General features: G+C 40.8%; 1 protein-coding gene across 4 annotated transcripts in view; it reads left to right on the top strand.

Moving 5' to 3' along the window:
* Nucleotides 1–2,652: 2,652 nt before the first annotated feature.
* The window catches only part of PTPRK (protein tyrosine phosphatase receptor type K), a 524,091-nt gene continuing 510,861 nt past the window's right edge, over nt 2,653–15,882 (top strand). For 2 of the 4 annotated variants that reach the window (XM_054697814.1, XM_054697813.1), the window contains exon 1: nt 2,678–3,006. In XM_054697814.1, coding sequence (XP_054553789.1) covers nt 2,910–3,006 — 97 coding nt within the window. In that variant the 5' untranslated portion in view covers nt 2,678–2,909. Of the gene's footprint in view, nt 3,007–15,882 lie in introns of all 4 variants that reach the window. The other 2 variants (XM_054697815.1, XM_054697816.1) reach the window with 2 other exon arrangements.

Raw genomic sequence — 15,882 nt, 5'->3', positions numbered from 1 at the left:
AGCATCATCATCCATCCTCAGAACTTTGGTTTCCCAAACTGAGACTATGGCTGTTTTCTGATATTTTTCAATATTATATCATAAAAATTTTTTCACATTACAACTTACTCTTTAAAAAATGAAGTTTTGTGTCTAGTGTTTGTTAGATAGTCCATCCAGATAATGCTCATGCATTGTTGAATACTTCTGTTTCTGACTTTCCATTTTGTAAATGATAAATCTTTGTGTATATAACACTTGCCATATTTGAGATTTTTTTTTAAGAATAGCTAGTGATTAAAGAATAGGAATAGTTTATTGATGAACATCTTAATGCGTGTTGACAAATTTTTCTTAAAATTACCCAAAATTTATACTCTTATTTTTTGATTGAGATTCACTTTTTTAAATAAACAAAGACCTAGTAAGTTCCTGATATTTGCCTTGTGGAACATATAGTCTACTCAAATTTCAAAGCACTTGGCCCTCATCTGTTACTGTGGCAACATTAGTGACAACTGTGGACAAAAGTATTTATTTACTTGTCCAAAAGTTTGATTTGATTTGAGTTAAAAGGTATCTTGCTACTTTGTTGATTCCTTTTGAGAATTTCCTTGCCCCTCTTTACTCCCCTCCCCCACTTCTCACCCAGGTTATGTGCAGGTGGCCAAATTAATCTCCAAGCTTTCTTCCTAATTTGCCAAATGGGCATAATAATTGTCATTGTCAGATGGTTCTCTCAATTCCACAGGACACTGTATATGTTAATGCCTCAATGAGCCACTGTATATCTGAATTCAATGCCTCCCTCATAATAAGGTCTCTGTAAACATTACTTACTATGGTTGTTACTTCTAGCACAGAGGAGAAGTGAATCTTCTATCAGCTGACCCAGGTAATGCGCAAGGTAAGAACTATGTGACCATTGCCCTGGCATTTTAAGTCAATTTTTAAATAAGCATTTTGTGTATTTAAATAAAGAAATCTACTAGGCCATCAATCTCCATCTTTCTTGTAAGAACAGAACAGATTAATCATTATAAGGATGGTGGGTTTTTGTTTGTTTTTCCTGAGGCATATTTTGCAAAGTTCTGATAAAGTCTTTCAAAAGAAAATATATGACTTTTAGTTTTGGGGGATTTTCTTCAATGTAGTAGGAACTGTTATGTGCTAACAGGTTAATGAGTTAAAAAATAATCTATTTTGTACTTCGAGGAGGAATGACTTTATGCTGAATTAAGTGTCCAGCTATTGAGTGTGCTAATGAGCCAACCACAAGATTACAAATTGTGTTTAATCTTCCTTTAATTTTCATGATATGTTTTAAAAAGTATGTCCTTTATATCTATAGTCAGAAAATGCTTCAATATCTATATTTAGGTGATACATATACCATATATACAGTGTGTATATATACTCTATATATGGTATATATATATATTTTCATTTCCAATTCTTTCATAACCCTGGTCATTAATAGCGTAGATTTAACTTGAATAAAGAAACATGTCTCTTGGTAAATCATTTGAAAACTATATTAATTTGAATTTCACATTGTCTTGATTTGCAAAAGCTAAAGATACTATGTCTGAATAACTGACAGATGCCAATCAATAGATCCTATTGTACTAGGACTGGGTAGAGCACACCAAAATTCTGGAACAAATGTTTATGCACTGTGAACACGTCTATTTTTTGATAGTTCACAAAAATGAATAAAGTATGCACTGTACAATCTTTCACAGATGCAAGTGTGGCATATGGTGAAATCACTTCAAGCTGCTAAAGAAGTAGCAAACTGTAAAATACTTTACTGTCATATTATAGCATTATTTTTCTCCAGATGGATAATTCGTTGCTGTTTTCATTGTCGGTTTCAAGTTCTTTTGTTAAATACTTATGTATTCAACAGCTACTAGCTATTAAAAACAAAGCAAAATAAACCCTCTTCTCCTTCACCAGCCCTAAGTGGCAGGGACCGATAAGCCCTGATGCAGTTGTTGGGCTCTTCCCGAGGGGAGAAGTGGAGAGAGGCAGGAAGGTTTCAGAACAACAATCAAAGTCAGCGAAGCAGAGAGTAAATTCAAATATTTGGCAAAAGACAAATAAACCAGGACGGAGACACACCACAGCTGTTCACACTGGAGACTCACCGAGCATTTATTTTGGTTCAAGTTTTATTTTATATGAAGAAGAAACAATAAGTTTTCCATGGGGGTGGGGTGTCTTAATTCTCATCACACGGCTGAGAGGGTGCTTCCTTCGGGCGCTCCTACACTCCCCTCCTTGCAACCGGCCGCCTCCGGTGGGACCTGTTCTTGGGGACCTACCCCCAGAGCGCCTCGACTCCGCGGTGGAGGTTTCTCCGCCACGGTCCTCTGCGCTCCCGCCTCACTGCTCACCAAACTCTCGGATCTCAAACTCCGATTGCGGGGAGCGTGCAACCAGAGCGCGGGGTCCTCTTTCCCGCCAGCCCCCCGCGAGCTGCCGCGGACGGCGGGACCCGGACGGCGAACAAAGGCGAAGCGGGGCGCGGGGCGCGCGGCCGGGGCCGGCGCGCGTCTCTCCGGCAGGAGGCGGTGGCCTCGGCGCCGCGCCCGAGCCTGCATTCCTCAGTAGCGCCCCGAGCCCGCGGGGCGACGTCACCCCCGGCTCCGCCCCCGTCCCTCCCCGAGCAAAGTAACTCTTGACTAACAGGAGCAGCCTCCGCCGAGCATGGAGAGCTGCCGCCGCGGCCGGCCGGCGACGCGGGCGACGCTTGCGCCCCAGAGGTAGTTTGGCGACCGCGAAGAAGGAAAAAGTGCCGCCGGGCGGCTGTTGACTCACCTCCCTCGCCCGGCCTGGCCCGGTGGGCACCTGGGTCGCGGATTTTGCCGCGATCTCCCCGGCAGCTCTTTGCAAAGCTGCTTGAAACTTCTCCCAAACTCGACATGGATACAGCGGCGGCCGCGCTGCCAGCTTTTGTGGCGCTTTTGCTGCTCTCGCCTTGGCCTCTCCTGGGGTCGGCCCAAGGCCAGTTCTCCGCAGGTGAGTGCTGGGGGGGGGGGGGGCGTGCGGAGCCCCGATGCAGGCCCCCGACTCGGGGCTCGCGAGTGGCGGAGTCTGCTTCTCGCCGAGGCCAGGGGCGAGGATTCGCGGGAAGCTTTCACGGCCGGGGGTGGGGTGGGGGGGCGCGGGGTAGAGGGAGAGGTGGCCCCAGAGTTTGTGCCAGGTGGAGCGCGGGGCACCCTCGGGGCGCCACTTGGCGCAGGTAACTTTCATCTTCGTGACCCATTGTTCCCGTCGGCGCTCGCTCCGGGCGCAGGCGGGCGGTGGTGCCCAGAGTGGAGACGTAGCTTTTCTTGGGGGACTGGTAGCCTGGGCGTCCGCTCTGGGGAGGAAAGAAGGGAAAAGTAGTTAGGACTCCGGGGCGGCTACTCTGTTGCTCACGGTGCGGGCTTGTTGCTCTCTGCAGCTAGAATGTTTTAAAAAATTTCCCCGGGAAGCCATTGTCAGAAATGTGGAGACTCCAGCGACTGACCTCGGCGCACTTTGCCAGGTGCTTTTTGTCCCGGGAATCACCTCCCCTGACCATTGTCTTAACTACTTCCCCGTCCCTCTCCCCGTCCTCGTTTCCCCGGCCTGAGTCCACTCCTGTGTTTGCCCGGTGGGTTAAAGCACGGCATGGAGTAGATCGTGTGTGTATTGGCTGGGGCTGAAAGCTGTTTTTAAATGACTCGATTGATCCACGCCGAGGCCATCCTGGGCAGCGAGCTCGGGGCGCCGGGTCGGGGAAGCCTGTCCTCTGGCCGAGCACCGGGAAGCTGACCCAGCTGCTCCGCTGGCCAGCCTGCTCCTGGGGGCAGCGAGCCACTACCGCCCTCCGGGAGACCCCAGAAGGAGAGGTGTGGAGCGGGCTTTTGTATATAGCCCCTTTGGTGCTAGGTAAAGCCACTCAGAAGTCCAGAGACCCCGTCTCTACGGCCCCCTCCCATTTCCTTCCAGTTTTGTTATCCTTCCTGCTGGTGGCTTCTTTCTCTCTTGTCCTCTGGGGGCTCTGAAGTTTCACCAGGTGGACACTGGGGAGCAGCCTCCCGAGCGCTCGCTCGTCTGCTTCCTGCTAATCCGGACAACTTTTGTGACCAGCCCCCCCCCCCCATCTTAGCTTGGCTGGCGAGCGCTTTTGCTGCCTTGGTTCGCGGTGCAGATGGAGACGCAGGGGTGGCGGTGGTGTGATGGAGAAATCTGGGAAAGCTGCAGCCCCAACCCGCGCTCCTGGCTGAGGGCGCAGGACCAGGAGAAACAACTTACTTTGTACTTGTCAGTTTATCTCTTTGTTGTGGCTGCCCGGTTTCCTGGATATAAACTCAAAGCGTGTTTTCCGGAGGCATGTTTATTTCCCCTGCTTCCCACTCCCTTCTTTAGAACTCCACAGAAGGAGTTAACAGCCGATTCAGAGGGCATCATGTGTTACCCATTCAAGGCAAATTATGAAATGCAGTGTGTATAGGAAAATCTATGTATGTAGGTGATGTCTGCAGGGGACAAGAGCTCTATTCAATGAATGATTCGATAGCTTAATTTAATTCTTTTTGGTGGAGAGATTACTGCGTGAATTTCTGACATATAATGTCTGTTAGTATTGGAACTCTGCTTGATGTAAGTCATTATATGCAGGCAAGTCGGAGTGGGTTATTGATTTCTGCACAGTGCTTGTCACTGCACAGAGAGCCTAACTTGAAAAGGCATGTAGTTTGTTAATTGAAAGTTTGAATTCTACTAGTTGCATGATTAAACTTACAAGCACTCAAGAGTTGCAACTATTAATGTCTCAACAATTGATGGATCTGTTTTCAGCAGTAAACAGACTTTTCTTTTTCTCCTTTCATATGTTATTTAGCCTTTAATGAGCAAGTAAATATTAAATTTCCTCCAGCAGAATGTGCAGATGAGCTTTTCTGATCCCTGGAGTGTTGATAGCTCGAACAATTGTGTTCTTAGACTTCTATGCTAGATATGCCTGGCTTCTCTGTAGTGACAAAGCAATACATTTCATTTTATGTTATACTGAAGTAAAATAATGCAATCCTATTAAGTGCAGTTTTCCCAGGACTTTGTCTCAAAATTTTGACATTCAGCATTTATGTGTCCAGACATAAATGCTTTTTATTTCCACAGCTTTAAGTCAGATTGTGGATCTGCCTTTCTTCATAAGATAAAAGTTTGTTTTGTAAACATTTGCATTTCCTGGCTATCATAAGTAACTTAGTATTCTGTTGTCAACAGATTTTTATTGTAATCACGTTTGTTCTAAAAAGATTCAGAGGTTGGAGATGTATTCTTTCTTGCTGTTTTTTCTCATACCTTCTAGTTTGAATGTGCACTTTTTCTTTTGAGAAATTTAAATAAAATGTTTTAAAGGTCCGAAACAAATACATGTCTAGGTTTTTAAGATTACCTATTAGATAGTCTTTCGAATTACACCACTAAGTCCATTTTACTACTTTTAGATACTGTCATGTGAAACATGTTATCTTTCCTGGTGAAATAAATTTGAAAAGCAAATTCTGAAAGATCATTGGATCTTTGATGTTTTATACTCATAGTTTATTTTGTTTAATTCACAATTTTAAGAATTTTCCCTCCTGTGCCATTTTTCATAGCTTTTGGAGTGAAAGTGTAAAAAAAATCTACATGAGCCAGTCTCCTTAAAAAAATCAAAACTTCTTATAAATCTCAAAGTGTATTTATATTCCTCAGTAAAATCTCTCATTTAAAATGACACCTGTTTCATATTTATGTCAGGGAAACTGAGGCATACCAAGATGGTCTGAAATTTATTCACTGTGTTGTCTAGCTGTCATTTCTTGATATCATAATGTGAATGTTTTTTGTACTTGGAGTTAGATGACTGACAAAACCAGCCCACATGAGATAACTTGGAACTCCGCATTCTCATCTCTAAAACAGGGATAATAATACATTTCCTGCTATAGGTGATTCAAGATTCAAGTTAGTTTAAGTGTGTATGTGTGTGTCTGTGAGAGTGTGAGTGTGAACGAGAGCCAGTCATGCATTTAAATCAAATCATTATTAAATACAAACATTCTAGATTGACCAGATCATAATTTTATCAGCACAGAGAAATTACCTTAATTATGTTTTAATTACCCCGTCTAATTCCTGACTTGAGCTAATCTCATGGAAAAGTCACTTTAAACATTACTATAGAAGAACCATATTCTAGTCATTTTCTTTAGCTTTTCAACTGTTGATGTTTCAGCTTTTTCACCTCAGTATGGAGAATAATATGCAGCTTTTTTAGATGCAGTCTTATCAGTGACCTAGAGAGGGACTATGATCTCTAGTATGGTGTGAGCCTGGAAATGTAGCTTATGATTCTGCCTTGGATCTAGTTTCTGGCTTGACACATTCTAAGTATGCACACACTTGATCCCCTAGGACCTTGGAATGCATCTAAGCAGTGCCGTTTTCCTAGTGTGTGACTCCTTGATAGCTCTGTATGTGGTTAGTTTCTCCTATACTTACTACTTACTAGAAGACATCATCAGAGACAGCTTGTTTTCAGAATTGCCTTTTTATTTAGCTTTCTGGCGTTGATTGGCCAGAATCACTTGGTCCTTCAGTTCATTAAAACTCCACATTTTAATCACTAGTTATGATATGTAAATGCACATTTTCAGGACTGGTTTTTCTCTCACTAGTCTCCTTATTTCTGACTGCTGATTTTCCTAGATTCTGTGTTTGGCCTACCCAGACGGGAAGAAGTAGTTTTGGCTGCTATTTGATAGGCTTTGGCATGTGTGTTGCTGACAGCTCTTCTCTTTGTATTCATAAATGAGAATTTGGACAATAAATCAGCCCCTCTCCCATACTTCTTCCTACTCCTCTCTAGCAACAGCTAAGCCCCTCATGCACTTACAGAAAGTCACTGCCTTTTGTTTTCACCAAGTATCTTTTGGTGCTTAACTAGTTTTTAAAAATTAGAAATATGATTCAGCCATCACCAGAGCAAATGCCAGTCCTTCCACCAAATCTCTTTTATCTAGCAATGATGGTTTACTACATATTTGTATGGTCTTTACAAAACATTTTAAATCATGTGGTATGATCTGTATAGAGAAACTGTTGTTGCCTACTCATGCTTTTGAAGTGCAGTACTCTCGGTCTGCTCAAGGTGGTATTAAAGGCAGTGTAAATCATGCTAAATATGGATCTACTTCTCAGAGGCATGGAGAATGCTGTCCTCATCTGCCCTGTGCTGTTTCCATTTCCCCTACTGCTCTTCATGGAGGGCAGGAAGGGAATGCTGGAAGATTGAGAGCAGGAAACATCTAGAGAGTTTACAGATTGTTCTTAAAGACAAAACAAAGAATTCTGTGAGTGTGTGTTTGATCTTTTATTTAATTTTCTAAAGGAAAAAAAAGCCTCTATTTTGACTTGTTTATCTGAATCAGCCTTTGCCTTTGTCCAAACAACATTCATTTCTTATTCTGTGGATGTGAAAGTTGTCCTTTGTAAATTCCTCTGTCTTTATCCTTTGATCATTATATCTGGTTTGTGTTCCTTTATCAAATGATGTTTCTCTTTGCCTAAAAAGCTTGTAATTGCTTTTGAACATGACTTGGTTTTTCATCAAAATTCATGCTGTTTGTCATAGTTATTGAGTAACAATATTTTATCAGTCCATGATATGCCTTAAACTGGTACTTGAAAACAAAGTGAGTGAATACATCAACCAGGTTAATTTTTATTTGAAATGAAGCCAGAAACAAACTTGCAACTTCATGAAATCATTTTGTAACATCACAGAATTTGTGTGTGTGTGTGTGTGCGCGCGTGCGTGTGTGCATGCGAGGGCACACTTGTGAGCGCACTTATATGTCTCTGAATGGAAAAGAGACTAAGTTTCTTTTTGTAAAAGGGGATAGAAAATTTGAATACCTGATAGTGCCTGTTATTTTGTGATAAGTGAGATCAGATATGTATGGCTATGATTTGGAAAACAAAAACAATTTAAATGTTTGATATTAATACAAACTCTGGAGGTAGTTTACAAATTTCAAAATCCATCTTAATGAAAATGTTTTATGAAAAATGTTCTTAAAGAAACAGTTCCAAATAAAAGATTTTATTAATTCCTTGAAGATTCTGTTTTGAGTGGAATGTTTTTTCTTGTGGGAATTCATTTGATTTGTCGTTTATATTTTAGTAATACAAAGTGAACTTACATAATTAAAAAGCTAGGTTTGTGAGGTTTTTCAGAATGTTGAGCAAGATTCTGGGAAAACATCAGGCCTGGGATGGAGGAACCCATTGATCCTGTTGTGGAACTTTGCCATATCCCCACTTAACTCTGGTTGAATTTTTGGCATTCTCTTCTGTGTGTTGATAATCCATAAAATTTACAAGTGGCTTATTTTGTCACTTACAATTGTTTTTAGGAGCAAATTAAATAGTCCTCAATGAAATAATCCATGTTTCCACTTTATGTGATTGTAGAGCTGTCAATAAAAATGATGAGCAGGGCAGTTCTGGATGAATACTTCTACAGGTGTCATTCTAAGAACTACATTAATAAGAGCAACTCAGAAATAATGCCAGATAAAATACTGTCTAGTTGGATTATTATTTATATTTATTTTGTTGGAAAAGCTGAAAGATGTAAATATGTATGAAAACACACATTTAACAATGGTAGAACTTCATTATCAAAGGTTCAGATTAGAAGGAAGCTAAGGACGGGGCCTTGCTGGTGGCACAGGGGTTAAAGACACAGTGCTATCAGCTGCTGCAACATGAGTTTGATCCCAGGCCCGGGAGCTAACCCACATGGCACAGCAGATCTCTCCTGTCTCGCCCACTGCTCCCCTCAGCAGTTTATTTCAGTAGATCTGCCTGTTCTATTTCCCACTGTGCCTCTGGTGAGTTCTCTCATCCCCTGCACCTCTGGCCTACACCACAGTTCCTTGGATGCATAAATAATAAGTAAATCTTTAAAAAAAATAGAAGGAAGCTAAGGACATCTGGAGATGGGAATCAAATCCCCATATTTATATTCTTGGAAAGAATATTGAAAATAGATATTTATTTTCCTTGTAGCATAGATGAATGAATTGAAATGGAAAGTAATAATAGATATAAGTAAGATAAAGTATAAAGATAAAGTGTAAAGTATATAAAGTATAAAGTAAGATATAAAGTAATAATAGATATACTTATAGTATATACTTTATATATAAACTATGTATTATGTAGGGGGTGTGTGTGTGTGTGTGTATATCTCATATGTACTAGACTCTTAGTGAGGAAATAATAAATCTTCCTCCAGAGTAGTGTCTATTTATATAAACCTTTCCCAGTGCATCCTGCTCCTAAAACAGTTGTTTGCAGGCTGATTCTCCAAACCCTATTGAGGGCAGCAGCTGACCAGTTACAGAAATTCCCCTAATTCTTATTGGGTGGTAGGGTGACCTAGCAGCTGCTTAGTGGCATACTGGCCACAGCTCCTTGATGTGATTTGTTTAAGTCATTCAGCAAATTCAAGGGTTGAGGAAGGCCATCTAGGGTCTCTGTTGCTTCCCTAGGGATTGATGGCTGATTGCTTCATGTCCATTGGATTTGCCAACGCAGGTAGTACCCTAGAATTTTGCTACTTGAATTGTTGTCTATGGACCAGCATTATCAGCATCAACTGGGAACTTGTGATCTCATGAGCATCTCTCAGAAACTACCGCAAACCTTTAACTCAGAATCTGCATTTTAATAAAATCTCCAAGGATTTGCTTGAACATTAAATTTTGAGAAACACTACTATAGGACAAAGAAAGGTCAGTTTGAAAAGGTTTGCCTAATGCACTTCACTGTAGAATTGTAAGAATAGTGTGAGAAGATCATTACAACATGTAACAAATTTCCCTGGAATTATATTTCTGATTGGTATTTACTTAATTATCTATTAACTCCCCAGACATATCAATAACACCATGCAGATTATTTTAAATAATATTCAGACACAAATAGTTTTATAAGAAAATAAAGATAATGGCTACAGAGTTTAAGCTATAATTTATTTATAATACTTAAAGGTAAACATATATGCCAACATGATAAATGCCAATCGTTTTTACTTAGTATATCAATACATTGATACAGGAAGTAGTATTCCCCCAACACATTACTAACAGCAGCAATTTCTTGTTTTATATTTCTCTTTGAGCTCATTCATAGGAGAGTCAAGTTTAATAATGAATAGTATTTAGGTAGAATACATTAAATATCACTCTTTTTTTTTAACTTTCTTTTGTGTTCATATTTAAGAACAGAGCTTCTTGTCAGTTTCTCATGAGAAAAATTATGATGTAATAGACAGTGTACACTATTCATGTCAAAACACAATTTTACTTGCATTTTATAGCTTGCTTTAGCATTCTTTTAGAAAATGAATTTTCCCGGAAGACCTAATTGCCTTTTTATTAATGAGCCTGTAAGTGTGTTTTGTTATCCATTTACTATTCTAAATGTGTCTACTTTTTCTGGCTGTTTCAACAGTGAAGTCACTGATTAAATCACGACTGCTCTATTTGTTTTTGCCATTCACTAGTGATTCAGAAAATACTGGCATAATGACATGGTTATGGCAGAGACTAATGAAGTACAAGAAGTATAAATTAATGTTAACCCATAATAGGTAGTTGTATTGTGGTATTTGAAACTGGAGTTGGGATTAATACACAGAATTCTCTAGATGTTTGTAACTGTGAATGAAAGTCTGCTTAACCTGTATTGTTTGAAAAAATATATTGTCACTGGGTTAATAAACTACAGATCGATGATTTCCATAGTTACATATTTTGGACACTGGTATTCAAAGGGAGAAGCTTCATTGTATAGAGATCAGTGTTAGATGAAAACTCAGTGATGAAGAGAAACTGAAAGGAACATCCATACCTTCAATAGCTTTAGCATTTGAACGTTTTGACTCATTATTTTTTCTAATTTGACTCCAAATTTTAGAGCTTGCCCTTTGTAATAGCTATATTTTTATTTTTGTCAGCAGTAAATAGGTTTATTTATTCTCTCATGCAGTGGAGAGATTTCCCTAAAGCAATTGTAAAAACCACAATAGGAACTGCCATATATTGAGTACCTATGACTTGCCAGGACTTATAATCTATACTTTACATATATTTTAATTTCTATGATAATTTCTTAACATTGAAATCACCTCCATTTTACACACTGAGTCCTAGAGAGATAGAGCAATGTTCATGCTGAATATGTGCACTTGTGTTGTGATTAGAAACATTTTTTGGTTGCATGTGGGCAGAAAATGCAAGCCAGCCTGGTTGCAACAATAAAGGAATCTATTATTGTCTCTGCTAACTGATAATTCAGGTGGAGCTTGAATTATGAGTTTACATAATTCTATTGAGATAGATATCTCTCTGCCTGTTCCACTTGGCTGTGGTGCTCACAGAGAGCTTCCTTCTTAGGCACCATATATAGAGTCAAGGTAGTTCCCTCACTACCCAAATCCCAGATTCAAGTCCACTAGGAAAAGGTTAACATATGTACTGGTTGTGTTACTGATCTGAGGTTCTCTGGCTCCTATCAATTAATCTCATGCAAACTTTGAAATAGCCAGTAACTTTTTTCAAGTCAGGAATGTTTATTGTGGGTCACCCAACAGGGGAGCGAGGGGTACAGCTGCTCTGAGCCACACCCTGCAGTTAAGAGCAGCAGGGTTCCTGGTTTTGTGGGGCTGATCACCCAGGCTGGGTCACAGTGAGCAGTGTATTGATTGGCTTGGCCAGAGTTTTTAAGTAAGGTATTGGCTGGACTTGGAGTTTTTTTTTTTTTTTTTTTTTTTTGCTATGGTTTCAGGATCCACAGGAATTGTAGCTGGTTTTACACTAGTCCCCACCTTCTGCATAGGGGAAGTGCATCCTAATTGATTGCGTTTTCATCAGTAGGAAAGGAATGAACAGGGAGACAGGCCAACCCAATGCCTCAAACAAGGACCAGGTCCCAGGGGCCCTGAACAGCTGGACTGTGTAAGACTCTGAAGTTCACTCTGATTGGGTCTAGTGAATCATTTTTCCAGCCCTTAAATCAAAAATGCAGAGGGGGGAAAGTGTTTAAATTAGTCCTAAATCCCAATGCAAGCCACAGGACTGATTGGACTGTGGGAGTGAGGAGGACAGGCTTGTGGATGAAATCAGTTGTCAAGACAGGAGAATGGATTCTGTAAAGGTGATCAAACTACCAGCATGATTGCTCAGGATGGAAATAAATGAAGCATAAGCAGTAAAGGCAAAGGCCAAGCAAGGTACACGTGTGTGTGTGTGTGTGTGTGTGTGTACACGTGCACACGTGCACATACGTGCATGGGTGAGTTGTATTTATAATCCTAATGGGCAAGAAAGGAGTTGGTGGGGAAAAGATCATTGGGTCAGATGGTTCCCTACTCAGAACCACTAGATGGAAATAAAAAGAAGACTAAGGTCTAAGCATTAGTCTCTTAAGGGGATACTCTAAGGTGGAGGAGTAGGAGGAAAGACGGGATTTGCATCTGCAGTTTGTGTACATTGCAGATCAACTCTTCATAATTTAGGGTGTGTTTCTTTTTAAATTTCTTTTTGAGCCCTTCTCTAATGCATGAGATTTTTATTTTCATTGTTTTCTTTGCCTCTGTGTTGAATAATTCCAACATTAGAAAGCTACGAAAAGGAACTTTAGAAATATGTCCCCTCACTTGATAGCTATTTGCGCAGATCATACAACTTGGAAGACTGTTTTGCAACCATCCCAGGCCAGATAGTTCTTTGTCAGTTCTTGCAGGTGAAAAGATAATTTTGGAACCTTGGGTAGACTTTTACAGGCTTTTAATGCTGAGTCAGGATAGATGAACTTACTCTCTCAGAATATCTGTGGCTGTCTCCTCCCCTCTCAGTCTCAGAGTGATGCACCCCTTTGCACAGGTGACTCCATTTACATATACACATGCCCCGTGTTCTCTGGGCCAGGTGTCTGTAATTACAGGTACATGTAATTACCGGTCATTGATGCTAATTGTGGGAAGGCGGAAAAAGCCTGATTTTTAACTCATTTACCCTACAAAGACCTAGAGCTCAAACTCCAGATTTTGGCCAGTGTTGTTGGAACATATATATTGTTTTGCACACTGGTAATTTATATTTAAATTATTACTTATAGTTTTCTTTAATTACTTTGGTTTGAGTTCTAAAGTTCTAAAACAATGTTTCTCGATGAAAACCCGACTTGATGTTCAGCTTTAATTAGAATAGGAATTCAAATATAAGGTGATAATAATATGTCTGAATGAAGAAATACATCTCAGATAACTTTGACTTTCAGTTATCCTGCAGGATTAATTAAATAATACATGCATGCTTGAATAGGTGTTTGTATGTATGTGTTTGTTTATTTTGTAGATGCCAAAGTGTGAGCTAAGCTGTGATAAATGATGCTAATTGATGCAGAGAAATAAAACCTAGTAACTTCACTTTGGATACTAATATCAAAAAAAAACCTCAAAAGGTGAAGATGAACATTTTTATAACTATAATCTTTTCACTCTGTTGCCTAACTTTGTAATGCATGTCTGATATGGAATATTTCAAAGAGAAGTTGTAAGAAATCTCTCGGGCTACTGAATAATGTATATTATGTAGAGAAGTAGCAGCTGTTTGCCCAGCCTCCCCTCTCACAATGAGAGGTAGCTGGGGCCAGTGTTAAATACATATCTGTGCTAGAGGCTAAAGCTGGGTGTGATGAGGACCGGGGTCTAAATGTGGCTTGTGCCACTTTAGGCCAGAGTATCATCCCGGGACAGTTCTGTGGTTTATAATGAATAACAGGACTCTGCCCAGAGCAGCTGGCCTCGCACATAGGGGTGAAGGCAGTACTTGTGGAGGAAGGTTTATTGACATCTCTGGGGACTTTTGTCATTGACCTTTGTCTGTTTAAGATTTATTGAATTGTTATTTTCTTCCCTGTGTATTGTCTGAATTCTCTGTATCTCTTCCTCCCGCCACACTTATTTATATCCTTATAAGGTGGGATAACTCCTGAATGATGAGGTTTTTTATAATTTGTCTAATAACCTGGTTGATTGAAGCGGGCTGCTAATTTAATTTTGGCCCTTGGTTATCTTTTTAATCTAAATGGACGTTTAAATAATCAGAGAATACGGGCCTCCCCGGTGGCACAGTGTGTTGAGCGCAGCGCTGTGAAGCTGTCCGCAGCCTCTGCAGTGCTGGTTTGATTCCCAGCCGGCCAGGGAGATTCCCACATGGCGAGGCAGACCTCTCCTGTCTCGCCCGCTGTTCCCCTCAGCAGTGGACTTTGGTCCTTCTGCCTGTTCTGCTCCTTGCTCTGTGTCTGGTGAATTCTCTCACCCTCCTGCGCCTCTGGCCTGTACCCCAGTGCTTGTATAAATAAATAAATCTTAAAAAAATTTAAAAAAAATCAGAGAATATATGTGAGTAAGTGGTTGGTGGAGACCTTTCAGAGAGAGCCAAAGGTTTCTTTGGGAGGTCCTTCTTTGGTGGTTTTAGTGCACAGAGCACTGGACCTGCATAAGACTGGTCCAGTCTCAGTGTGTGACTTTCTGGTTCTAGAGTTAATTCCTTTCTGTTTGATCTTTAATTTTCTTTTCACTAAAATGGTAATATTGCAATAGTGATTTTTAATATCTTCTCTAGTTACTAGGACACTTTTTTTTTAATTTTTTTTTTATTTTAATTTTATTTATTTTTATTTTTTTATAGAGGCATGTTTTATTTTATTTATTTGTTTGTTTTGTTTTTGTTTTGTTTATACATGCACTGGGTACAGTCAGAAGCGTGGGAGGGTGAGAGAATTCACCAGAGCAGGGAGCAGAGCAGGCAGAAGGACCGAAGCACACTGCTGAGGGGAGCAGCGGGCGGCAGGAGAGGTCTGCGCGCCATGTGGGACCCTCCTCTGGTGGCCGGGGAGCAGCTGGGGATCGAACCTGCGCCGCGGAGGCCGTGGGCAGCTTGGCAACCCAGCGCTCAACCACTGCGCCACCGGGGAGGCCCACTAGGACACTTTTAAAAGTCAAATGAATATTTGTGAAAGTGTTACAGGTCAGGGAGAGAAGCCCCCAGAACCCCCATACCTGCCTGTTTTAAATAGGTTGTGCCATCTGCCACATCAAGACAAAACATGTAAGACCTTTAATGGAAAGGAACTTTAATACAATTAGGAAACAATACAGAAAAGACAAAGAATATAGTTTCTATATTTTGTGGGTAAAAGTCCACCCAAACGGATTGACCCAGAGCAAGGCCCGAAAGCCTGCCACAAGTCTAAAGCACCTTCCAGCGGGGACCCATAGAAAAGGGTCTTTTCTATGTCAAAAACAACCAGACAAGACTGGGAAGAAACGAGCAACATCAAAATCAAGATCAATGCTGCCATTGTTTACCACCCCACTGGTCTCTCACCCACATCTGTTTCAACCAGTCCAGGACCAAAAGCAAGTGCAGCTTCTTCACATGTCCTTCTGCATCATGTGCCTCCTCCAGGTCTCCTTCTGGCTCTCCATCCTGCTTCCTTCCTTCCCCAGTCTCCTCTGCAGCTTCTTCTCCCTGCTCAGCTCCACCCTCCCTTGTGTGGGGCAGGGAACCTGGAACTTCCCCTTTTCCTGGGCACCACCCTGTTACAGAAGTATCTTTACAATTGTAAACTCAAAAATGTCACTTATTTTAGTTGGGAATATAAATTTGGACAAGCTATTGTTGAAGGTGCAGCATATATGCTCAAGAATGGAGGTGAAAAGAGATACTTTCTATATTTGCATATCTGGTTTTAGGGAAAGTGATGATAATGAAGAGTCAGTGCTGTTCTTGTGGA

The sequence above is a fragment of the Talpa occidentalis genome, unplaced genomic scaffold, assembly GCF_014898055.3.
Source record: "Talpa occidentalis isolate TD23 unplaced genomic scaffold, MPIMG_talOcc4v2.1 talOcc4.2, whole genome shotgun sequence".
Lineage (NCBI taxonomy): Eukaryota > Metazoa > Chordata > Mammalia > Eulipotyphla > Talpidae > Talpa > Talpa occidentalis.
Note: the sequence above shows the minus strand (reverse complement) of the source record. Positions and strands in the feature narration are given on the sequence as shown.